The following is a 26,439-nucleotide window of genomic DNA, read 5'->3' as shown; positions in this document are numbered from 1 at the left end:
TAAGATTGTTTGATTTAAGGTAAAACTATAATTGCATTCGGAGGCACAGTAGCTTTTATTTATATTCCATCGATTCTGTCTTTTGAGTGCTGCATAGACACACCAGCATGTCACAATGATTATTTTCGTTCTAACCATATATATTTCATTTGCTGAGTGGGCGACACATCGCCAGCAAGGTCATGTCATCACACTCCGTTGATGGCGGCGATCCTGAGGAGGAGGTCGACCAGCTCCTCAGGCCTGGACAGCATGGCCATGTGGTCGGCCCCGCCAGCGGTCATGGCCTCCACCTCGACGCCGGGGCTCTGCGCGATCATGCGGCGCTGGAACTCCGCCGGGATGCCGAGGTCGTCCTCCACCACGACGAACACGCGCCTCGCCGACCCGTACCCCGCCTCCGTCAGCAGCTTCTCGTCCGTCATCAGCGCGTCCTCGTTGAACCGGTTCGCCGGCCGGATTAGCGACAAGGCCAGGGTCAAGTCCTGAACTCAAGTCAACAATAGCAGCTACTTAATTCATCGCCATATTGTGGCTTTATATTAATAAAGCTACACGTTTTCATTTGAAGTTGCAAAATCCTTTTCGGGGAAACGCTTTTATTTTTCTTTGTTTTTTCTTCAAGATGAAGCATGCCGTTTTCTTTGACATGATATATACCGCGTACTCCCTCCGTTCTAATTTATAAGTGGTTTAACTTTTCTAGATATTATAATTTTTATTATGTATCTTGGCATGTTGGATGTCTAGGTGTATAGAGAAAATATATATCTAGAAAAACGAAAACGACATATAATTTTCGGACAGAGGGTGATATACGATAATAATGCATAGCCGGAAGAGCAAGATTAGGATGCTATCACCTCTGGTGGACTTAGTTGATACAGCCTCTGGGCCGTGAACTTGGGCCCGAAGATAACAGGGCGTCCAGGAATGTTAGGGTTCTCTTGGTGCAGCTCCTTGGTGTCTAGGAAGAAGTCCGGCTCTGCTCCAACAAACTTGAGAAACTGGCAACAGTATAATATAGGGGAAAGAATAATTATGATACAGGTCATTGTTAATCCGTACGTACTACGGTACCAATAGGCAGCTTAATAAAGAGAAAAAAAAAAGAAAATTGCAAAATTTTAGGTGTCTGAAAACCGTTTCCTTTCGGGCGATGGTTTGTAGCCGTCCGATCTAGATCCTAGGGCTGAGACATCATCTTCAACCTCCGTCTCTCTGTCATCTTCGACCTCCGTCTCTCTATCTCCATGAGCTGCAGGCCATGGCTGACGCCCCCGCCTCCCGTTGGCTTGTCCAGTCCTCGACGGCTTCCCGGCCGCCGCGTCCAGCACCGATGACCCTAGCTTCTTCTTCCTCAAGCTCGATGTGCCGCCGCTAACCACCGCCCCGCTGCGGCGCGGCAGGCGGTCTTCTTCTTCCCCTCTCTCCTCCCGCCGCCTCCACCGCCACCGGGGCGCCTAAACCGTCCTGGCGCCGTCCCTACCGTAGTAGTTACTATTCCATGAATTTGTGCTCTCGCTGTCCTAATGATCAATGAATAGCCGCTACTACTAGCTTTCCGCTCGCAATGAAGGAACGGAATGAAGGAGCGGCCGGCGGTCAGTAGCGTGCAGCAGCTTTCCGCTCGCAGCATGCACGTGCATGTTAGATCCAAATCACTGCCACGTACAGTACGTACTGTACCCTACGATGATTGTACGATAAACACCTAGTGATTAGAATGGACCAAATGTCCAAATCAACCATGGTATGTAACTCTCTTCGTCCCAAGTTATTTGACGTTTTTTATTTTCAAACATCTTATTTGATCGTTTGCCTTATTTAAAAATTTTATATAATCATTATGTATTTCGTTATGACTTCTTTTATTACTAGAGATACTTCAATAATAATTTATTTATTTTATAATTTATATAAAACTTTTGAATAAAGAGAACAGTCAAATAACTAAAAGTAAAAAAGTCACTCTTGTTTTGGCACCGAGAAAGTACGCCGGCAGGCCGGCAAGCCGTTCAATGCCGTCGACCGGTCTACTTACGACTGACCAACGACACGCTGCTGCTGCTTGGGTAGGTGATGAGCTACTACCACTCATCATTGTCCTCCGCCTGGCCGGCTGATCTGGGCTAGTACTTCCTACTACAAAGTCAACGAGACACTTAGGGCGCGTTTAGTTCGGTTGCATAGTGCACGATTCTTCACTGTAGCATTTTGTTTGTATTTGTGAATTATTATCCAAACATTGACTAATTAGGCTCAAAAGATTCGTCTCGCAAAGTTAAAGCAAACTGTGCAATTAGTTTTTGATTTCGTCTACATTTAGTACTCCATGCATGTACCGCAAGTTTGAGGTGACGGAGAATCTTCTTTTTACATAGTGCACTTTTGGAGAACTAAATAATGGCTTAACAAAGTGGAGGCACAGTTACTGTTTCGCTGCATGGCTAATGACTTCAGCTGCTGCGCAACAACACCGTAACACACACACACTTTAGTACTACATACAGAGAGATAGAACCATATTTTGTACTGTAGATAACTAAAAAGAAACATATTAGATGCGATGTGAAGTGTGTGTGTGCTGCCTGATTAATCAAAAAAGAAACAAACCAACCACTAAGTGAAACAAACCAACCACGATCTGCGTAATGCACGATAAATCAAGGATTTTGGATATTCAGCGTAATAATTTTCAGAGGCCACAGATCTTCTCCTGAAAGGTCTGTTTTAGCCATTTACCAGCTGATCAATCAGTTGCTTAATTAAAACCCTTATTCATATATACAAATTATTAGGCAGTGTCAACCTAGTTATAACGGTTTTTTATTAAGGAAGCTTTTCTAACAGTGGGTTTCCACTTAAAGTGAATTAATTTCACGTCCGTGCCATTAAAAATATATGGTGAAGCATGAAGAGAGAACAAATATAGGTAAATTTGCTAATTCTTGCAGGCATCTTTGAGCTGCACAAGTGAATTCTCACCGAAACAATACAGGTGCTAATTAAACAGAAAAGAGTTCCAGGAAGCCCCGGTCCATCCAAATGCACTGAACCAACAAAATATGCATATGCATGGTCAAAACTTCCCCTCCAGACTCAGGTTACCTACCGTCCAAGTTTCGTTTTGCTACTGCTGCAAAAGCTTCTATCGAGACCCAGATTTGCGGCGTGTGCATGTGCATCCAGGCCAGGGCGATACAACAATTCATTGCTGCACATATGATTTGCCCTCGCAGATCACGCGTGAAGCAGTAGTGCTCATGTATATGTACGTACGTAACGTACCTCGTCGGTGGTCGTGGCGCCCATGGAGCGGCCGACGGCCGGCATGGACGCGGCCACGAACACGGCCGCGGCGACCTTGTCCGGGAACCTCTCGGCGGCGAGCGCGACGCTGCAGCCCCCGTGGCTGTGCCCCACGAGCACGGCGCGCTCGCCCGGCGGCAGCGCCGCCACTGCGTCCAGCAGCGGGCGCGAGTACTCCTCGAAGCTACGCACCTCGTCCACGCGCGCCGGGTGCGCGCCGCAGCCTGCCATGTCCGGCGCCGTCACGCGGTGGCCCGCGCGGCGCAGCGCCGTGGCCGCCTTGTACCAGCACCACGCGCCGTGGCACAGCCCATGCACCAGCACGAAGTGGTGCTGCGGATGGGGCTCCTCCTGGTTTCCACGCCCGTTGGTCTCCATGGCCTTACTACTCTGTGTACTTGCAGAATTTATACAAGTACGTGCCCCGCCCACCCCCATGGCTATATATAGTACTAATAATATATCTCCTCCGGTCACAACCAAATAAGAAATGTCGTTTGTCGTTTTTTTATTTTTTAGGTTTGGTTGTATGCATTAGTCTTTCTGTTTTGTTGTTCACATAGACTCCCATGCCCAGGTTTGGACATACAATCACAAACATTAGCTAGTACATATGCCAGATTTCTTCATATTAAGCGATGCAAATTTGCAGAAACTGATGAGGAACACAAAAAAAATTCATATCTCCCACATCTCTACTATAAACATTATGTTTAATATATATAGTGACCACATTTAACACAATGTAAGTACCCAAATACAACCTTACTAACGTTTAATAACCTGCTTTGAGTTGTGTTGCATATGGTCTAATTTAGTCTCAGGCTAATGCAAGTAACTAATTATTACACCCTATGAAATCAAATCTATCACTCCCAACTTTAATATTAATGTCAATTACTTTATATGTTTGAATTTGGATATTTAAAATAATATGAGAACCCCCAACAGGGCCGTATTGACCATGTTCGATTGTAATAAGACAAACTAACATTAGTACTCCTAAGTGATGATCAAGTACCTACCACAAATCTAGCATTCACTGTCGGCTTCATCACTATCGGTTTTTAAGAAACCAGCACACTGCCGGTTTTTTGACATATCCAACAGTGATAGGACCAATCGACACTGATATTGGATCATCACTATCGATTTGTAGCTAAAACCGACACTAATACTATCACTGTCGGTTCTAACCAAGAACCGACACTGATATTGGGTCATTACTGTCAGTTTTTTGAACTGACAGTGATATGGTAGAAGAAAACTTTCATAACTTTCTCATATGATGTCTGATGAAGACGAACTTTATATCAAAGTTGTAGTACTCGATGAGATCTACAACTTTGTAGTTCGAACTTTTTTTGATTTAAGATCATTTGGATGTCCAAATATACAACACAAGAGTTTGTAGAGTTAATACCAAAGGAGTCCATATGCTCCATAGTCATAAGTGAGTGCAGTGGTAGTTAAGGATCTCGGATTGAGAAGTGACCAAAACAAAAGTTGTAGATATTGAAAACTTATACAATTTTGTAGTTTACAAGTTTCTTATTTGAAGTCGTTATGATGTCACTCTATTTGATTCGCAAGATTTCATAGAAGTTAATACCGACTAAAGGCATATGTTCTATGCATAGTCATAAGTGAGTGTGTAGTGGTATTTGAGAATTGTCACACCCAATTTTAAGGATAAAATGGGATGCAAAATCTTATGTACGCCCAGTGATCAGTCACACACATAAGCCGACAAATTATAAATAGTATCATCACAAGTGTTTATTAGATCACGAATAATAAGACAGAGTCTTCACATAAATGTAGCGAAAGTATAAAGAAAAATCTCTCACAGAAGCTCCACATCACAGGGACGTCAACTGGTTGACCACAAGTCTAGTAATCCTTAGGAAAGTCATCATTACCATAGCCATCTATTACCCATCTGGGATTTTTATCCAAATAATGAAAATAAACAAGCATAAGTATGTGTCGTACTCAACAAGTGTAACATGGTGTTCATGAGGCTCAAAAGGCTTGACACAGGTTTAACACCATTTAGCTTTTAATTGTCACAATTTTAGCATAAGAGTAGCCACAAGTTGACGTCCGTTGGATCTTAACTGTATGGTCAAGATTAAAACAGAGAAGGGGAATAGGGTAACGTCGGCCGGGAACAAGGATGGTGCGGCAGCGTCTTCATCGGCGATGGTGATTCTTTGTCGGAGAAAAGGGGTAATGGGCATAGAGACCTCGGTTTGGCTTGGGATCTGCACTGGGAGCTAGAGAGGGAAACGACGAATCTATTACGGCGATCTATGGCGGCTTTGAATAAACTGAGGCAGCTGGCCATGAGCAAAGGCGGCTTTGGAGCGACAACGACACAGGGTAAGCAACACAGAGCGAGACAGAGAGAGATAAGGGGCTTAACAGGTTCACAAACTCAACGAGAAACTCTACGTGGTACTTACGGGCATGGAGGAGCAGCTAATCGGCATGGCGGCGTAGAGCTTCTTCATGGCAAGACCTCGACGGTGGCGCTAGGGCATAGGACGGCTTAGCGGCTTGTTCTAGGGTTCGGTGAGGGTAGAGCGATGTTGGGGCTTGGTATTTATGAGCCACATGGTGTAGGGAGCACGCCGCCGAGAGGGCTCGTAGCAGAGGCGGACACGGCCATGGCGTGGAGTCCTGGCTGCATATAAGCGAAGGTAGGGGAAACAGCTGACAGGTAGGCCTGGGCAATCAATTACTGAGAGCAGTGAGGGTGTGGGCGTGCTGCCACGGCAAAGCTAGGTTGCGCTCTCAGCTGGGCCGACAGCGGGAATGGGCCGAGAGAGTGAGGAGAGGGAAGAGAGCGCTTGGGCCGGTGCCTGAATAGAGAGAAGAGAGGAGAAAGGATTGGGCCGAGAGCAGAAGCCCACGTAGGGGAGTGAGAGGGAAAGAACAGGCCGATTGGGCCAAAAGGAGGGAGAGGAGAGAAATGTTTTTCTTCCTTTTCTTTTTCTTGAAATGCTTTTCCAATTCCATTTTCAAATAGGGTTTTGAATTCTTTTGAATTTTGAGCAAATCCAGACATGACAAAATACAGTATGCAGCAGAATGAGTGCATCAACATGTAGCTAGACCTTATAGTTGATTTTAATTTCATAAAAAATCATTATTTTCTACATTTGCATGCACACACATATGCATAATTAAATCATTTTCTCCTATTTTTAAAACCATGCAAATTTTAGGGGGGTACAATTCTCCCCCTCCCTTAAAATGAATCTCGTCCTCGAGATTCGGACGATGCTTACTCAAAAAACTGCGGGTATGTTTTCCTTAAATCCTCTTCTCTTTCTCAAGTAGCCTCATTTTCTGTATACCGATTCCACTGAACCTTACATATCTTTATAACTTGGCTCCTCGTAACCCTTTCTGTTGTCTCCAAAATCTTTATCGAAAATTCCTCATAGGTAAGATCTTCCTTAACTGTAAGCTCCTCTAACGGTATCTGCTCCTCTAGTACAAGCAAACACTTCTTTAATTGAGACACATGGAACACATCGTGTACACCTGACAAACTCTTAGGCAATTCCAACTGATAAGCTACTTCTCCACGTCTCTCTAAAATCTTGAAAGGCCCAATATACCTTGGTGCAAACTTTCCTTTCATGTTAAACCTTCTCACACTTTTCATAGGCGATACTTTTAGGTAAACATAATCCCCTATTTTGAAAACCAATTCTCTTCTCTGAGTGTCCGCATAACTCTTCTGTCAAGATTGTGCCACTCTCAAGTTATCTCTAATTATCCTTACTTGCTCTTCTGTGTCTCTTAAAACATCCGGTCCGAACACTTGAGTTTCTCCCGTTTGATTCTAAAACAACGGGGTTCTACACTTTTGTCCATACAAAGCTTTGAAAGGTGTCATATCGAGACTCTTTTGATAACTGTTGTTATATAAGAACTCTGCATAAGGCAAACTCTTGTCCGAACTTGTACCATACTGCAACACACAGGCTCTCAACATATCCTCTAAAATCTGATTAGTTCTCTCAGTTTGTCCATCTATCTAAGGATGATATGCTGTACAAAAATTCAACTTTGTTCCCAATGAACTATGTACTTGTTGTAAAAAATGAGACGTAAATTGAGTACCTCGATCAGACACAATTTTCTTTAAACAGCGGAATGTAAATAAACATCTATCGACAAGAAACAAGGATCCATTTGTGCCCACTAGAAGAATCCTTCACACAATGGTACTCCTCAAGCATTACCTGCAACAGGGGTAAATAAACCCTGAGTACATAATGTACTCGTAAGACTTATCCGACTAGTGGGAATAATTTCCCGACTCTAAGGGATCTGCAAAGCTTTATGGTTTGCTGGGTTTCCTTTTTGCAGAAAGCAATACTAATAGTGAGTCCTTATTTATGTTATTATTAGGAGCCATGATTAATTTATTATCTAGCCATTCTATGTAAGCACCTATGCTACTTTCAAGCAAGAGTTGAGCCATCAGTTCTATTTCATCACCTTTCATCTTTCAGTTCTTACTACGATGCTAAATCGTAGACAAGCCGTACCAAAACGCTGACGATTCGTGAATCAATGCCCCCAGCTGGGTACCCCAAAAATACATGCCCTGCTTGTACCCTAGGCATAAGCAAGACCAACCCATCACCCTCCTATCCTGAGGTCTAGGTCCCCATCCAAACTTAGACTCCAAGCCCCCGCTCCTAAGTCCCAGACTTAGTGCGGTGCAAGGACCTCCACCATCCCCGCCTCCAATCAATCGGTCCGAAAAGAGCTGGAACCCATGACAAGAGAGCAACAAGTCTTCCCTACGCCATACCCAAGTATGTGCTTGGGATAATAAATCTATGACTTGCCTAGAGCCTTATGCAACGGCCGGTCCTTAACCGACACAGATAGGGAAAAAGTGTAACCAAGCTATGCCCTGTTGGCCATAGGACACAACCTCTTACACCCACCAATACCTAAACCATATCCCTGTCCAGTCACCATTTTTCCTTTCCACCATTTATCATGAGTGATCATAATTATCACCTATTGTGAGTAATGGCAGGTTACTCACGCTACCAAAATCCTGAGCATAGCAGCTACTTGATCTGTACTAGTAGGACTCATAGGTAGATGTATTTATGCATGTAGTTTCCATAAAATACCTAAAACATAAATGCACATCATATATATATATATATTCAGTGATCAGTAAAAATATGGGTTATGCACCGAGGCTTGCCTTGGGCAAGCGGTGGGTCAACAAAGTCAGCACCAAAAGGCTCTAGAGCTCCCTCCTACATGTGGATCTCCTCCTCATACTCCTCAATGACCTCTTCGTAATCCTATTTATCCACGGGCACGAACTCTACCAACTCATGATCTACTTGCATGAAATGATGATGCAACACTTAGTAATATGACAACAGCAGCTCTTAAAATAAAATACATCTATCAAGCTACTAGGCGAGTTCCACCGACTAAGGTGCTAAGTTACCTACTGTTAACACTAACAAGTATGAAGCATGTCATATATTATCTTAGCAACTAAAGGTATTCTTACTCTTAATACTGATATACTCTATATATAATAAAACAAGGGGTACTAGCTACTCTATTTATCAACCTACTCTAGGGCTACAAAAATTATAGTGAGTACATAATAATCTAATGATCCTACTATAAAAATTTTATGGCTAAAGCTATCATCAATTTGCCACAAAAATTCCTACAAATATTGAGCTAAGTAATACTAAGCTTCCTAAATCGAATTTATGAACCTATCAGTATCACAGCTAACTGTAAACTAACTACACTAACAGATAGATGGCATTTTTGTGAACCTAACAAATTTTGTTTCACTATTTTTGGACACCTATAAGATTTACTACAATTTATCAAAGTTCAGCTCAAAACTAAATTGAATAAGCATTTGTTAATTCATTGGAAAAGAAGAAACTAAACTTCACCGCGCAGCCCACTTTGTGGCTCGGCCCACTCTCGCAATGCCCGCGCGCGCACCCGCGCAGCTCACCGGCGTGGCCCAACGTGGCACAACCCACGCGCGACAGCGCCGCATTATGCAAAAGAGCCCTCAGCTTCCAATCAAATGGAACCGTAGTCCATTCCACTATTCCCTTCTCTCACTGACTCTCGCACTTAACCCACTGGGTCGCTTTGAATTCACGTAACAAAGTCCCTGGCCAGAACTCAACTGAGGCCGCGGCATCTCTGGCCAAACGCCGGTGAGCACGGGCCTCCTCAGCCTCAACCAACACCTCCCTAGCACTCTACGAGTGAAGCGCCATCGATAGAAGTATCATACACTAAAAATGGTATAGTGCATAGGTGTGGTCATGCAGCGCGGCGGGGTCTGGCCACGGCAACACCGATGCCGATGAAATCAGCTAACACCACGCTAGCATCACTACCTAGACTCCATGCTTAACATACTAGTAACATCCCAGAGGTCCTAGACATACCTGTTCTACTCCCAAACAAGCCAGCCATGCACACTGCATCTACACTACGTTCGCCGGAGGCGACCACGCGCTTCGATGAGCCCTGGCCCTAACCATCTCAATCACCTATCCTAGGAGCAAGAGGACCTCACCAGATACATGTAGAATAGACTGGAAGACATCACAGGGCTCAGCAAGATGGTTGGCAATGAGCGTAGGGTGACTTCGATTCACGCCGACTGCGGCGAAGGCGTTCTCAGCGATCAACTGCACCACTGGTGAATCCGCTGCATGAGCGAGGCAAACAAGTCAAGGAGACACAAAAGCTCTGCTCAATTGAGACAAAGGAGCAATGGGCGACATCCTAGCCGATCACCCGCCTCGACAACCATGGTGGACCGTTGCGAGGAGAAAGCGCCACATTACCTCACTAGACTACGAAAGCTCGTTGGGTGGGCTCCAATCACAAGCTAACTACCAAGGCTAGTTGGGTGCATGGCCAATTGGACAGAGGTGGACTATGCAAGGCCAATTGGACAGACGACTCAACTTGGTCTTATGGTGGTCGGCGAGGGGAAAACTCAAATTAACACCCCGACATCGTATGGCTGCAATAGTGACGAGCTTGGCGCAAAGCTGGACTCCCACTCGACCTCTAGACATGCGTAATTACGAGAGTAGGGTGAAGCTCTATGGTTTCTACCTTGGCACAGCTCGGCTGATGCAACGCCATTGAAGGCGATGTGATGGCGGCTTGGCATGGCGCAATTTCTTATTGGGGAAGGACGGCAGCACGATGGTGAAGACTCCACGGGCGCGTATGAGTCTAGCATGGCGACGTGCGACCATAGTGCCATGACCCACAAGGCAATGGTGGCATAGCACAGCACACCATAGAGACTGATGCCGGTTCAGGGAGGCAACAACGTGGCATGGCGTCGAGCACGGACATGATGGCAAAGCTAGGTGGCATGCCTACGTGCGTGCAGCCACAAAGGGTCAATGGTAGCAGTGACTATGTAGCAGCGATGGTCGGAGCGCAGCACGACCAGGTGTGCAGCGCGATGCGACGGCGAGCAGCGTGGCTTAGGCGAACGCAACGGCGGGTAGAGCAGGCAGGCTCACTGGCGCGGTGCGTGTGCATGCATTTGCTAGGGCGTAGCAGCTATAGGACGTGGCCAGCAGCGAGGAGCCATGCGCATGGGCGTGCATGCACACGCATGTTGGGCGGCCGGTGCAGCAACGCCAAGAGCTAGGCAGGGTGACCGCGCCTAGGCACTAGAATCATTCAAAACGTGACTTGCACGCTTTTTAAAGCTGCTTAAAAAATCCAACCCGATGATCCAGTAGCTAAACCAACTATTTTACTTTCGAGATGGTGTATCAAGCTACCAAAACCAACCTTAAGACCATGCCAGTGCTTAACCCGATTCCCCTATAAAAATTGTCGAACTTAGCTTTGTCGAACCATTTTCCGACTTACGAAAATCGACTAAGTTTTTGTTTGGATTTGCGTCAACTTCGATTTCCAAGCTACCAACTATGCTATCTAGCGAACCCCATTCCCGACCGCAAGTATTTCATCGCCACCTATGAAGTTTGTACTACAAACTTTATTAAAGTGCGGGGTATGTGTTCTATATCATTCTCGTTCAATAAAAAATCATTTAGAACCCTAAGGGGTACAACACGACATGGAATATAACATTCATTTCGTGTTTCCGATGAACGTTTCAAGTTCCGTCTATTGCTTTACACCCTATATTACACACATTTACACATAAGTATGATGCTCATGTAGTGTTTTAGCAAAAAATTGTACAGTGTAACACCGAGGATGTTACAAATCTACCCCCCTAAAACAAAATCTCGACCCGAGATTTCATGTGCCTAGTGTGGGAAAGGAGATAGGAAATACATTTCAACGTAATAACTACTCATTAGAACCAGAGAGAAGGTGGGGATAATGCTTCAATATGTAGCTCTCTTGTTCCCACATGGCCTCATCCTCAGAGTGGTTTTGCCATTGCACCTTATAGAACTTTACCACACTATTCATTGTCACTCTTTCCTTCCCGTCCAGGATTTTGATAGGGTGCTCAATATAAGTCAAATCTAGCTAGAGGGAAAGCCCTTCAATTTCTACAGCTTCATCAGGCACCTGCAAGCATTTCTTCAATTGTGATACATGAAACACATTGTGTACTGCAGATAAAATATCGAGAAGCTAGAGACGATAAGCAATTGGGCCACACCACTCCAACACCTTATATGGACCCACATATCGAGGAGCTAGCTTGCCACAGACACCAAACCGATGCACCCCTCTCATAGGAGACTTTGAGATATACATAATCCCCCTCTACAAACTGCAAGGGCCTTCTTCTCTTATCTGTATAAGCTTTCTACCGGCTCTAAGCTGCCTTCAAGTGACTCTGAATAATGCTTACTTGCTCTCGAGCCTCCTTGACGAAATCTAGCCCAAAGTATCCACGGTCTCCCACTTCAACCCAGTTAAGTGGTGTCCTATATTTCTTTCCATATAGAGCTTCAAATGGTGCCATACGAATGCTCTCCTGATAGATGTTGTTATAAGAAAACTCAGCGAACTTTAGGCATTCATCCCACTTTTTAGGGAAAGAAATGGCACAAGCTCCCAACATGTCCTCAAGCACCTGGTTCACCCTTTCTATTTGGCCATTAGTTTGTGGATGATATGCTGAGCTCCTAAGGAGACGAGTACCAAGACATTGCTGTAGTTGGTCCTAGAAATGAGAGACAAAAAACTGACCCTCTATCAAAGATGATAGTAAGGGGAACTCCATGTAGGGTCACAATCTGGTCAAAATATATTTGAGCATACTTCCTGGTTGTATATCTGGTGTCCATAGGGATAAAATGAGCAGACTTAGTTAGATGGTCCACAATGACCCAAATAGAATCATAGCCCTTGGATGTGTGGGTCAAACCCACCACAAAGTCTATGGAGATGTCTTCCCATTTCCAAGCAGGAATGGGCAAGGGCTGCAAATATCCTAGAGTACGCATATGATCTACTTTAACTCTCTCACAAGTGTCGCACTCCACAACATACTGGGTGATATCCTGCTTCATGTTGGACCACCAGTACAAGTGGTGCAAATCATGATACATCTTGTTGCTGCCAGGATGGATAGATAGCTTTGAATAGTGAGCTTCATTCAAAATCTTCCTTTTTAGCTCCTCATTTGATGGAACCACCAATATATCCTTGTATCTCACTACATCATGCTCATCAATACTAAAGTGAGGGCCATGCCCTTCGGCAATCAATTTCCTGACTTGAGGAATTTCTTTAGGGTCTTACCTCTGCTCTAGATTAATCTGCTCCAGCAATTCTGAGGTCAAGGCAATGTGAGCCAACACCTCTGCATGGTTGAGAGACAAAGGTGTTTCTTCAACTAGATATGACTTTCGGCTCAAGGCATCAGCTACCACATTGGCCTTTCCTAGGTGATAATGTACTTCCAAGTTATAATTCTTGATCAATTCTAACCACCTTTTTTGCCTCATATTCAACTCAGACTGAGTGAAAATATATTTGAGGCTCTTATGATCTATAAAGATGTGCACTCTGGTTCCCAACAAGTAATGCCTCCTAATTTTTAGAGCATGGACCATAGTAGCCAGCTCTAAATCATGAGTGGGGTAATTTACTTTATGTTTTTTTAGTTGGCGCGAAGCATAAGCTATCACACGCCCATCCTGCATCAGCACACATCCCAACCCTATCTTCGAGGCATCACAATATACATCAAAGGGTCTATTAATATCTAGTTGGGCCAACACAGGAGCAGTGGTCATAAACATCTTCAAAGCTTGGAAGGCTTCTTCACAGGCTGGGCTCCAATCAAACTTGACTTCTTTTTGGAGCAGCTTGGTCATTGGCTGGGCTATCTTGGAGAAATCCAGAATGAAACGCCGATAGTACCTAGCTAGACCAAGGAACTGCCGAATCTAGTGCACAGACTTGGGAGACTTCCAATTCAGCACATCTTGCACCTTGCTGGGGTCAATAGAGATACCATCAGGTGTCAACACATGCCCCAAAAACTACACTCGATCTAACCAGAACTCACACTTGCTAAATTTAGCATACAACTTGTGTTCCCTTAATCGAGCCAGTACTATTCGAAGGTGTTGGGCATGCTCTTCATCATTCTTGGAATATATCAGGATATCATCAATGAATACAACAACAAATTTGTCTAACTCTGGAATAAAAACTAAATTCATCAGGTACATGAAGAAGGCAGGAGCGTTGGTGAGACCAAAAGACATTACTAGGTACTCATACAGCCCATACCTAGTAGAAAAAGCTATCTTTGGTATGTCTTGTGGTCTAATCTTGATCTGATGATAGCCTAAACGAAGGTCAATCTTGGAGAACACCTTAGCACCAGCTAGCTAATCGAATAAAGTATCTATGCGGGGCAAAGGATACTTGTTCTAAATGGTTACCGCATTAAGAGGGCGGTAATCCACACACATCCAAAGAGTGTCATCCTTCTTCTTCACAAAAATGGCTGGACAACCTCATGGTGAAGAGCTAGGACGGAGGAAGCCTTTTTTCCCAATAATTCTTCTAGCTGCTTCTTCATTTTTGCTAATTCCTTCGGAGCCATGAGGTATAGGCGTTGGGAGATAGGAGCAGTACTAGGCTCTAGCTCAATGGAGAATTCTACCTCTCTGTCCGGTGGCAACCCAGGTAGATCTTCAGGAAAAATATCCAAAAACTTACATACTACCAGAATAGAAGCAAGATCAGGAGAGGCTTCAGCATGAGCAGCAACAGGTAAGACTAGATCTAAGGGTACAAGAAGAGACATCCTATCCTCAGAAGAAGGAAGCCGTAACTCGACAATTCTCTGCTTCAAATCCAATACTATCCCATATACACGTAACCAGTTCATTACTAGAATTGCATCAATGCCTTGCCCAAATAGCACCATGAACTAGAGACGGTAAGTGTGAGTGGCTAATACCAAGCTTACGGTGTCCGTTCAAGTATTGATGCACATCTGCGCACCTGGAGTACGGATTCTATAGGCATACGGTATAGCCATAAGAGGTATATTGTGCTGGTCTACAAATCTCATGCTCATGAATAAATGTGATGCGCTAGAATCAAATAACACATAAGCTGGATGGGAATCAATGGTAAACATACCAGCCATCACCGGTTCCTGCTGCAATATTTGCTCAGCATCCGTGAAATTCACCTATTCAGATCGGCTAGCTAGCCCTTTGCTCTTGATCATTGTCCGCTTGACTAGCCTAGAGTTAGCCGATGGTTGAGCAGACTAAGCTGACTAGTTTTAGGGACACTCTCGGCCATAGTGGCCATCCTTGCCACATTTGAAACAAGCACCCAGCTTGTTTCCCTATCCCATCTAAGGTGGGGCCTGCTGTCCTTGGGGCTGTTGCTGTGGCACCTGTTGAGTAGGTGCACGGTACTATGTGGAAGAAGCCTGAGAAGTATGCTGGGGCTGTCAAAATGAATGCCTGCCTAATTGATAGGGCACCTATCGAATAACCTAACTTTTTGGGTATGAGGGTGGCTAGAAGACCCCCGTAGCCACCTGCTTTCTCTTCCATTCTGTCTAGGAATCTCGCTGCAAGCCCTCCATGATGATGGCAGCATTCATTATTGCCCTAAAAGTCTGATAGTTCCCAGTATATAATTTCTCCTGAAGGCTGCAAGAGAGGCCGTGATAGAAGTGGTCCCTCTTCTTCTTATCTGTGTCCACATGGGTTGCAGCATACTAGAACAAGTGATTAAACTTATTGACATAGTCCATCACTGTCATACCCCTTTGTCGAAGGTCTAGGAACTCAGTTAGCTTCCTATTGAGGACACCAGTAGGAATATAAAATTCCCTAAATGCTGTGGTGAACTCCTGCCAGGTCACCCGGTGATCTGGCTGCTGCATGGCATTGAAGGTATCCCACCATGCACTGATGGACCCCAACAATTATTGCACTACAAAGCGCACCTTCTGCTCATTAGTCACGTTGACCAACAAGAACTGCTCTAGAATGCGAAGCCAATGCTCCGTATCCAGGGGCTCAGCCAATGGTGTGAACATGGATGGGTGCATCTTGAGGAAATTCTGGTATGAGTAGGGTCCCTCAAGACCTCGGGCACCACCCCTATTCCCGCCATTGCCCCTGTGGCCTCCATGGGCGAAGCCACCGATAGCCTATGCTAGCAGCTCCATGGCACGGGCTGACTCACGGCAAGCAGCCATTAGTTCCGCCATCATCTCCGTGTGAGTCATAAGCGGTGGCGGTGGCATAGGAGGAGGAGGAGCCAGATGTGGAGCCTCATGGCTCTCCTCGTTGCTGTGCTTGTTGGCCCAGACACTCTCACCTTGGCCTTCACCAAGACTGAGGCCCGCACTGGCACTGGTGCTCCCGCATCCAGACCTTAGATTCATCTGTAAGAGATAGGAACCAACCACTTAGGACAACCTTCTAGATCAGAAGCAAGGGATTAGAGAAATGACAAGACATTTATTAAAGCATTCTTATTGTTATCCTATCAATTTACTAATCCAAATTATAAGTATAGGGGGGACTTTAGTTTAAGCAAGATTCTACTATCATGATGCATGTATCGGCCTATTCGTTCACTTAGGCCGGAATATAGCGGCATTCGCAAATATTTCGACACATCGCACACTCACTTTCCGTATGCTAATCGATTTCTTACGCAACATAAGTCAGTGTACCTATAGAAAACTAATTAGATAAAACCAGTGCTGCTATCCTAGATAGACCATATTGCTAGGGCTTATACTTATTTACATAACTTTAGCGCATCCTACTTTTCGCAAAACTTTTGTTGGTCAAATTTTTAAGTTTGGAAAAGAGTGATGAACTCGTAACCCATTATTGGCTCTGATACCAACTGTGGCAGAACCGCCTAAAATAACATACTTACGGAGGTGCTCATCTTCCACCAGACACTAAGCACCCCGAAAGCAAGCTACAGCGGGCGGTATCCGTTAGGCACACCCCAAGGGAGAACCCAAAAGATTCATGTTTTTTCCTAAGGATCCAATAATGAGAATGAGTTACAATACTTAATATATTTCATACATCTAGAGTTCTTAGAAATTCATTATTACATTGCCAAATGTTAGAGTGCGGAAGATTAAACAGCGGAATGTAAATAAACATCTATCGACAAGAAACAAGGATCCGTCTGTGCCCACCAGAAGAATCCTTCACACAATGGTACTCCTCAAGCATTACCTGCAATAGGGGTAAATAAACCCTGAGTACACAATGTACTTGCAAGACTTATTCAACTAGTAGGAATAATTTCCTGACTCCAAGGGATCTGCAAAGCTTTATGGTTTGCTGGGTTTCCTTTTTGCAGAATGCAATACTAATAGTGAGTCCTTATTTATGTTATTATTAGGAGCCATGATTAATTTATTATCTAGCCATTCTATGTAAGCACCTATGCTACTTTCAAGCAAGAGTTGAGCCATCAGTTCCATTTCATCACCTTTCATCTTTCAGTTCTTACTATAATGCTAAACCATAGACAAGTCATACCAAAACACCGGTGATTCATGAATCAATGCCCCCAGCTGGGTACCCTAAAAACACACGCTCTGCTTGTACCCTAGGCACAAGTAGGACCAACCCATCACCCTCCTGTCCTAGGGTCTAGGTCTCCATCCAAACTTGGACTCTAAGCCCCTGCTCCTAAGTCCTAGACTTAGTGCGGTGCAAGGACCTCCACCATCCCCGCCTCCAATCAAACAGTCCGGAAAGAGCTAGAACCCATGACAAGAGAGTAACAAGTGTTCCCTGCACCCATACCCAAGTATATGCTCAGGATAATAAATCTGTGACTTGCCTAGAGCCTTATGCAATGGCCGGTCCTTAACCGACATAGATAGGGAAAAAGTGTAACCAAGTTATGCCCTGTTGGCCACAGGACACAACCTCTTACACCCACCAATATCCAAACCATATCCCTATCCGGTCACCATTTTTCCTTTCCACCATTTATCATGAGTGATCATAATTATCACCTATTATGAGTAATGGCAGGTTACTCACGCTACCAAAATCTTGAGCATAGCAGCTACTCAATCTGTACTAGTAGGACTCATAGGTAGATGTATTTTAGCATGTAGTTTCCATAAAATACCTGAAACATAAACGCACATCATATATATATTCAGTGATTAGTAAAAATATGGGTTTTGCACCGGGGCTTGCCTTGGGTAGGCGGTGGGTCAACAAAGTCAGCACCAAAAGGCTCTGGGGCTCCCTCCTGTACGAGGATCTTCTCCCCATACTCCTCAATGACCTCTTCGTAATCCTATTCGTCCACGGGCATGAACTCTACCAACTCGTGATCTACTTGCATGAAATGATGATGCAACACTTAGTAATACGACAACTGCAGCTCTTAAAATAAAAATACATCTATCAAGCTACTAGGCGAGTTCTACCGACTAAGGTGCTAAGTTACCTACTGTTAACACTAACAAGTATGAAGCATGTCATATATTATCTTAGCAACTAAAGGTATTCTTACTCTTAATACTGATATACTCTATATATGATAAAACAAGGGGTACTAGCTACTCTATTTATCAACCTACTCTAGGGCTACAAAAATTACAGTGAGTACATAATAATCTAATGATCTTACTGAAAAAATTTCATGGCTAAAGCTATCATCAATTGCCACAAAAATTCCTACAAATATTGAGCTACGTAATACTAAGCTTCCTAAATCAAATTTATGAACCTATCAGTATCATAGCTAACTGTAAACTAACTACACTAACAGATATATGGCATTTTTGTGAACCTAACAAATTTTGTTTCACTATTTTTGGACACCTATAAGATTTACTATAATTTATCAAAGTTTAGCTCAAAACTAAATTGAATAAGCATTTTTTAATTCATTGGAAAAGAAGAAACTAAACTTCACCTCACAGCCCACTTCATGGCTCAGCCCACTCTCGCAACGCCCGCGCGCGCACCCGCACACCGATGTGGCCCAGCAGGGCTTGGCCCACGCGCGACAGCGGCCCATGGAGGGAAGACCCCGCGTGCACCGCATTATGCAAAAGAACCCTCGGCTTCCAATCAAATGGAACCATAGTTCATTCCACTATTCCCCTCTCTCACTGACTCTCGCACTTAACCCATCAGGTCGCTTTGAATTCACGTAACAAAGTCCCTGGCCAGAACTCAACCGAGGTCGCGACATCTCCAGACAAATGCCAGCGAGCTTAAGCCTCCTTGGCCTCAACCAACACCTCCCTAGCACTCTACGAGTGCAGCGCCATCGATAGAGGTATCATACACTAAAAACGGTATAGCGCATAGGTGTGGCCATGCACCGTGGTGGGCTCTAGGAGCGGCAACACCGACGCCCGTAGAATCACCTAACACCACACTAGCATCACTACCTAGACTCCATGCTTAACGTACTAGTAACATCCTAGAGGTCCTAGACATACCCATTCTACTCCCAAATGAGCCGGCCATGTACACAGCATCTACACTACGTTCGACGGAGGTGACCACGCGCTCCGACGAGCCCTGGCCCTAACCGTCTCAATCACCTATCCTAGGAGCAAGAGGACCTCACCAGATACATGTAGAATAGACTAGAAGATGTTGTGGGGCTCAGCAAGATGGTTGGCCACGAGCGTGGGGTGACTCCGGTTCACACCAACTGTGGCGAAGGCGTTCTCGGTGATCAACTGCACCGCCAGCAAATCCGCTGCATGGGTGAGGCAAATAAGTCAATGAGACACAAAAGCCCTGCTCAATTGAGACAAAGGAGCAATGGGTGACATCCTGGTCGATCACCCGCCTCGACGGCCATGGCGGACCACCGCGAGGAGAAAGCGCAACATTACCGCACTGGACTACGAAAGCTCGTCGGGTTGACTCCAATCGCAAGCTAACTACCAAGGCTAATTGGGTGCATGGCTAATTGGACAGAGGTGGACTATGCAATGCCAATTGGACGGACGACTCAACTCGGTCTTATGGTGGCCGACGAGGGGAAAACTCAAATTAACACCCCCAACATCGTACGGCTACAACAGTGGCGAGCTTGGTGTGAAGCTGGACTCCCACTCGACCTCCAGACGTGCGCAATTACGAGAGTAGGACCAAGCTCTACGATCCAAGGCCACTCGTGATCATCTATTCCGTAATGGTCCATGATCAATGTAAACATGAATAATGAATAGCATAAATGGATAATTCTTAGTGATCATCTATCCCGTAAGGATCCAAGGTGGCTCGTGACTGTGAGCACGGTTGATATATAAGTTTTACACTCTGCAGAGGTTGTACACTTTCACTATGAGTTGTGATACCCATATGCCTAGGTTAATTACTCTCAAAACACTTCCAAGGTCTAGCAAGTTAGGGCCATTAGATTCACTCAGCAAGCAGACATAGGAACCCCCTGTCGAATGGCATAATTCCATCATGGCTATACACATAAGAGTAGAGGTTGTCCTATACCCGATTCGTCAAGCCATTCTTACGCCATAAAGGTGACCTCTAACAAGCTAGAAAAGGTCCTCATATTGAGCTAAAGCCAGAGCCATGTAACCCTCATAGTTGTACTATAAGTCCCGATGTTCGCTTATGGATAAGTCCTTAGGGAGAGAAATATGAAGCATTTAGAAAGTAGCTAAACACTCTAGCCCCCTGTTTTTAAGTTGCTAAAAAGTCATATTTTAATGTTTATTGCATATACCATTAGTCAAGTTACAAGATCATGGTTTAGTTGAGCACTAGCAAAGCTACCCAATGCATATCTCATAGGACATAAGGTATAAGTTTAATTCTAGGGAATCCCTATCAAGGTGACACATCCAATATGAATTAAATATATTAAAGTTGATAGGAAACAAGGATGATCTCATGCTATACTTGCCTTGAACAAAGTGTTTCTACTGATCCTGCTCGTCAAAGTAGTACTCTTAATCACCAACGAATTGCTCACCATCTATACTCGATAATTATAGCAACATACAAGCATCAAGAAGCAATCATGTATAGCAAACAAAGGCTATAGATTTGAATAGTACACCAATAGCATGAAATCAAGATGAAAAGTTTGTAAAACAAATCTACGTCTTGCTACGAACACACAGACGCGAAGATCACAAAAATCAGAACAAAAATGAAGAAGTTATGAATTAAATAAGATTTCCTTTAGTAAAATAATAGATTAAATCTAACCTTGAATTTTAAAAGTTGAAAACATACTTAACAGTAGTATGAACATGTAGATTACGCAATTATGAACCAAACGCAACTTGAACGGACTAAATCGGAGTTAAAACGAAGATTTTATGGCTAAAACAAGATTAGTGGCAAAACTGTAAATAGATGAAACTTGATTTTAGAATTTAAATTAATAAAATCAGATTTTAAACTGAGCCAAGGATGGTGGGCATGATAAAGAAGAAGTACAGGGGTTCTTTAGGAAAAGTGCAGGGACAGCGGGTTCTATACTAGAAAAATTTAAGGACTCTTTTGAAAAATAGGCAGGCGAAGGGGTATCGGGCTCTGTCGGTTGTTGGATCTTCATTGTATGGTCAAGATTAAAACAGAGCAGGGGAATAGGGTAACACCAGTCGGGAATAGGGACAGCACGACGGCGTCTTCACCGGCGATGGTTATTCTTCGTCGGAGAAAAGGGGTAAAGGGCATAGAGACCTCGGTTTGGCTTGGGATCTGCACTGGGAACTAGAGAGGGAAACGGCGATCTATGGCGGCTTTGAGTAAACTGAGGCAGCTGGCTGCAAGCAATGGCGGCTTTGGAGCGACGGCGACGCAGGGTAAGCAACATAGAGCGAGACAGAGAGAGATAAGGGGCTTAACAGGTTCACAAACTGGATGAGAAACTCTGCGTGGTACTTACGGGCACGGAGGAGCAGCTAATCGGCACGGTGGCGTAGAGCTTCTTCACGGCGAGATCTCGACGGTGGCACTAGGGCACAGGATGGCTTAGCGGCTTGTTCTAGGTTTCGATGAGGGTAGAGCGATGTCAGGGCTTGGTATTTATGAGCCGCGTGGCGTATGGAGCACGCTACCGAGAGGGCTCGTAGCGGAGGCGGACACGACCATGGCGTGGAGTCTGGGCTGCATACAAGCGAAGGTAGGGGAAACAGCTGACAGGCGGGCCTAGGCTGCCAGTTACCGAGAGCGGTGAGGGTGCGGCCGCGCTGCCATGGCAATGCTGGGTTGCGGTCTCAGCTAGGCCGACTGCAGGAATGGGCTGAGAGAGTGAGGAGACAGAAGAGAGTGCTTGGACCGGCGCCTGAATAGAGAGAAGAGAGGAGTAAGGACTGGGCCGGGAGCAGAAGCCCAAGCGGGGGAGTGAGAGAGGGAAAGAACAGGTCGGCTGGGCCGAAAGGAGGGAGAGGAGAGAAATGTTTTTCTTCCTTTTTCTTTTTCTTGAAATGCTTTTTCCAATTCCATTTTCAAATAGGGTTTTGAATTCTTTTGAATTTTGAGCAAATTCAGACATGACAAAATACAGTATGCAATAGCATGAGTGCATCAACATGTAGCTAGACCTTATAGTTGATTTTAATTTCATAAAAATCATTCTTTTCTACATTTGCATGCACACACATATGCATAATTAAATCATTTTCTCCTATTTTTAAAACCATACAAATTTTAGGGTGTTACAAGAATCACAGATGGAGAAGCAACCAAAACAAAAGTTATAGATCTCGAAAAATTATGTAACTTTGTAGTTGATAATTTTTTTCATTTGAAACCATTTATCTAACGAAAATTACGTTTGATTTCTTAAATTTAAGATTTGAATTTTTTCAAACGACCTCGGATGGAGAAACACCCGAAACAAAAGTTGTAGATCTCAAAAAGTTGTGCAACTTTGCTGTTGACAATTTTTTAATTTGAAATCATTTATCCAACGAAAATTACAGTTGAATTTTCTCACATTTGAAATTCAAATTTCTCAAATGACCTCGGATGGACAAATGACCAAAACCAAAGTTGTAGATCTTGAAGAGTTTTAAAACTTTGTAGTTGATAATTTTTTTCATTTGAAATTATTTAGGGTCCTAAATACTCATTTTAAAATCAGATGAACATAAAATTGTTAGGACGATTATCTCATCTGGACACAAACATCTCAATGGTGGAGTGATTAGGGGCCGAAGACAGAGCATGAGGTCAGCGTTGGTGGCCGCGAAGAGTGTTTTTCTCTGTCCAGTCGGGTCTCTCCCAGTATAACAAAACATTTCCCCTATTTTTCAGCCCATTTTTATTATCAGTATCGGTTTTTAGGAATTGACAGTGATGTCAACCCCCATCACTGTCGGTACGCCACTGTCGGTTCAAAATCCAGCAGTGAATGAGGTTTTAAACCGACAGTGAGGTCAAGAACTGAGGTAGTGAGTGCATCTATCTGCTTGAATTATCTTTTTTGGACATTCATTTTGTTTTTTGTATCATGTATTATTATCAGTAAAGGTAGACCATTTATCTTATATATGAACATTTTGATCTACATTCATTACACTAATGTAAACCCCACTGCTACAATCAGGCCACATTTCTAATCATTCATTAGGGCACTCTTAATGCATACACCACCATAGTTTCTATGACCATTTATTACCCCTCTGTTTATTGAATTTTGCTAATGTGGCATTGTATTTATTGAAGAAAGAGAGTCAAAATTGTTTGTAGGATAGACACGACATCTATGATTCGGGGGTTCCATTGAGCCTCCCAGATCACGTGCGCCTTCATCCCCATCACCGTTGCCATCCATTCCTGCCCTCCCCCCCCCCCCCCCTCAACACTGCTCGCGCGGAACTCGCACGGCCGCCAACAACCATAAGGAGCTCACGCGCGCCGCTGGTCACAGGGAGCTCAGGCACCACCTCCTGCCATCGACCTCGCGCGCCAATGTCTCCCTCCCCGCTCTGCGTCTCCTGCTTAGCAGCTCTAGCGCATCTGCCCACGTCTCCCCTGCTCCGCAGATCCACGGCTGCCTGGCCAATCCGCCGAGCCTACGTATCTCCCTTGCTGAGGCAGCACGTTTCCCCTATCATCGCCTCGCTGCGCACGGGTTCATGGCGCAGAGGATCCTTGTATGGGAGAGAAGATAATTGGTTGATTTTTATCTGGACTCTAGATAGAAAAACTGCAATAAGAAAAGTGATTTCCCGATACAATGTCCTAGATTATAGAAACTACCTATAGTTCCTGTATTGTGAATGCCCTTACACCGTCTAGTACAAAACCTACACCACAACCTATCAAGATTGTATTGTTTGTCTTCCATTAATCCTCCTATATAATACAAAACCAAAAAAACGCAGAAAGGCGCGAGTGTCGTTAAAAACAAGCTGAAACACTATTCCGGCTTATTTGTTGTGAGAGAAAAACACTGTTTCGACTGAAAAAACAATCTAAAAAAGGTGGATTATAAAAAATGCGAACAGGGCCAAAATACCTCCACTTATGTTGACTAATAAAGTGCTCGGCTGCTCTTTAGAAGCAACTGTGCTGCAGCAGCTGCTGCCAAATTTGTCACAATTTACTGCACAAAAAGCAGCAGCTGGCTGTAAAAGAGCTTAAGCGAACAGGTGTGAATCCTCTTCCTTTAAATCGATATTGTTCATCCTTGCCATGATGGTTTTTGTCTACATTCTGGAGGAATGTAGATGGTTTGGAGGAATGCTGGATGAATTTATGAGAGAAAAACACTGTTCCGGATGAAAAAATAAGCGAATCACGTCGGGTTTAAGGGCACACGAATGGAGCCAATATATTTATATAAATAAATTAATAAATAGGGCGAGAGTAAAACCTTTCAGCAGTGTGAATCCGACTGATGAAAGCATAATACGATCAGACAGAACGGTCTCATTGTAACACAAGTTTTGGTAGAGACAGCAACAGCTAGCCTGCTTGATGGTACTTTCGGGACGCCCTGTTATGTTTTCCTTCCGCTTCGCTTTCACATGACACACCACTTGATATACCTCAATCGTCCCAAACGCATATTAAATTGTTGCGTGTCTTCACTCAATTGCACCAAAGCAGAATCTGGTGATACGTTATAATGATTAATGATGCTAAGAAGACCGAGCCGCAAGGAGATGATAAAACAGCGCGAATCACCGTTGCAATAATTGACATGCCATTGAGAACAATCGTCCTTTTCTTGTTTAGTTCAGCTGAATATTTAAACAAACGTTATCAGTCACTCAATGTGTGAAGGGTTAAAAACTTAAAATCCATTATGCTAATTATTTTGAATCCGAAGTAGGCAGCCTCTGTCGACATAAATATTTGCATTTTCATCTTGGGACAATAGAGAACACTATAGATATGCTGGGATTGTTAAGCTCCATGCCTGTTTCCTGCGACGGAATTGTTTCAGTTGAATTCCTACGGGTAGTGGAAGCAAAGAAATGAAATGAAGCAAAATAAATAAAAAAATGTGGGTCGAATCCAGGCCCGCACGATCAAAGCCCGAAGGCGTCACGGCGAGCAGACAAGCAGACCAGCTGGTGCTCTGCTCTCCGTGCACACAACCATGCTTCCTTCCTCTTTCTCATCCAGAGCATCGGCTTATTGTGCACGGCTTCTTATTCTTATTCTTACCAATATAAGAAGCAGAACCATCACAAAATGAAGAATCTTTTGAATTTTTTTCGTGAAAATCGAATGGAAGAATGGATGTTTATCAGTTGATCAGATAATTGTAGTCTGATTTTTCGAGTCAACACAACTATGCGTTTCTATGAAGGCTTATCCTCACATCAACTGGGCAAAATCGTGGTCTACTGCACTAAAAAAAATGGGGAAAATCATGTAGCACTTTACAAGGGGAAAAGAAGAAACAGTAACAGCAAATTCAGTCGAAGATATCTCAACAAGAACTTAGCTTGGAAAATCGCTGGATCGGGCAGGCTCAGAAGGATCCATTGGTTATTCTCAATCAGCAGGGCGGAACCCCGTCCCTCAGAAAATCCCTTATCATGACGCATCACAGCCTCCAAACAGCAAGATCCAAGCCACAAAGCAAACGAAAATGCAAGTGAAAAACAATCGATCACCTACATAACATAACGCATCAAACAAACCGGAACCGGAAAGCGATGAGAACTGGATGCACGATTCGCAGGTGAGTGCGCAGGTGAAACCGCTCAACGGAGAGGCGGCGGAGGCGAGGGAGATGAGTGGTGAGCCTCGCGAATAGAGAGTATATATAGCGAGGGCGGTGTGGGCTAGGGTTATTCCGTGACTCGCTGTGTTTGGGCTTCCGTGGACACTTTAATAGTCTACACAAGGTAGGCCTATATAGTTTCTCCCAGCCCATTTGAGGTAACGGCTGGCCCAATTTTCTGTGGTGTTGGGACTAACAAGCCCTGCCAAAACGATTTTTTTTTTAATTTTAACACTTTTTGAAAACTAATTTTAAATCTAACACGGTCGGTTTTTTTTAACTAACACTTTTGGCCGCGCCTATTTCCCTGACGCGGCCAAATGCCTGTGCCGCGCCATGCATGGTGGCGCGGCAGAGGGCTGACGTGGCGGCGAC

The 26,439-nt window shown here is 44.2% G+C and overlaps 1 protein-coding gene and 3 non-coding genes across 4 annotated transcripts; all 4 read right to left on the bottom strand.

Annotated features, from left to right (window-relative positions):
* Positions 1–31: 31 nt before the first annotated feature.
* Positions 32–3,717, bottom strand: LOC136518532 (probable esterase PIR7A). The gene is made up of 3 exons (XM_066512208.1): positions 3,292–3,717; positions 864–1,007; positions 32–485 (listed from the first exon to the last, which is right to left on the bottom strand). Exons 1-3 carry the CDS (start codon positions 3,688–3,690, stop codon positions 189–191), a joined length of 840 nt encoding a protein of 279 aa, XP_066368305.1. The 5' UTR covers positions 3,691–3,717; the 3' UTR covers positions 32–188.
* Positions 3,718–25,331: 21,614 nt separating this feature from the next.
* LOC136519286 (small nucleolar RNA snoR100) lies at positions 25,332–25,446 on the bottom strand. Its single transcript, XR_010774837.1, has one exon. It is a non-coding gene; the product is annotated as a small nucleolar RNA snoR100 (small nucleolar RNA).
* A 137-nt stretch (positions 25,447–25,583) lies between these two features.
* Positions 25,584–25,663, bottom strand: LOC136519271 (small nucleolar RNA Z155). Its single transcript, XR_010774824.1, has one exon. It is a non-coding gene; the product is annotated as a small nucleolar RNA Z155 (small nucleolar RNA).
* Positions 25,664–25,801: 138 nt separating this feature from the next.
* Positions 25,802–25,897, bottom strand: LOC136519245 (small nucleolar RNA R41). The gene has a single exon (XR_010774800.1). It is a non-coding gene; the product is annotated as a small nucleolar RNA R41 (small nucleolar RNA).
* Positions 25,898–26,439: the final 542 nt, after the last annotated feature.

The sequence above is a fragment of the Miscanthus floridulus genome, chromosome 17 (assembly GCF_019320115.1).
Source record: "Miscanthus floridulus cultivar M001 chromosome 17, ASM1932011v1, whole genome shotgun sequence".
Lineage (NCBI taxonomy): Eukaryota > Viridiplantae > Streptophyta > Magnoliopsida > Poales > Poaceae > Miscanthus > Miscanthus floridulus.
Note: the sequence above shows the minus strand (reverse complement) of the source record. Positions and strands in the feature narration are given on the sequence as shown.

What these genes read in the sequence shown, in the direction of transcription:
- LOC136518532 (XM_066512208.1), bottom strand. Translation starts at nt 3,690, where the DNA reads ATGGAGACCAACGGGCGTGGAAACCAGGAGGAGCCCCATCCGCAGCAC. An exon ending in GCGCCACGACCACCGACGAG is followed by an intron (nt 1,008 to 3,291) that starts GTACGTTACGTA and finishes TACTGTTGCCAG; the next exon opens with TTTCTCAAGTTTGTTGGAGC. An exon ending in ATCAACTAAGTCCACCAGAG is followed by an intron (nt 486 to 863) that starts GTGATAGCATCC and finishes ACTTGAGTTCAG; the next exon opens with GACTTGACCCTGGCCTTGTC.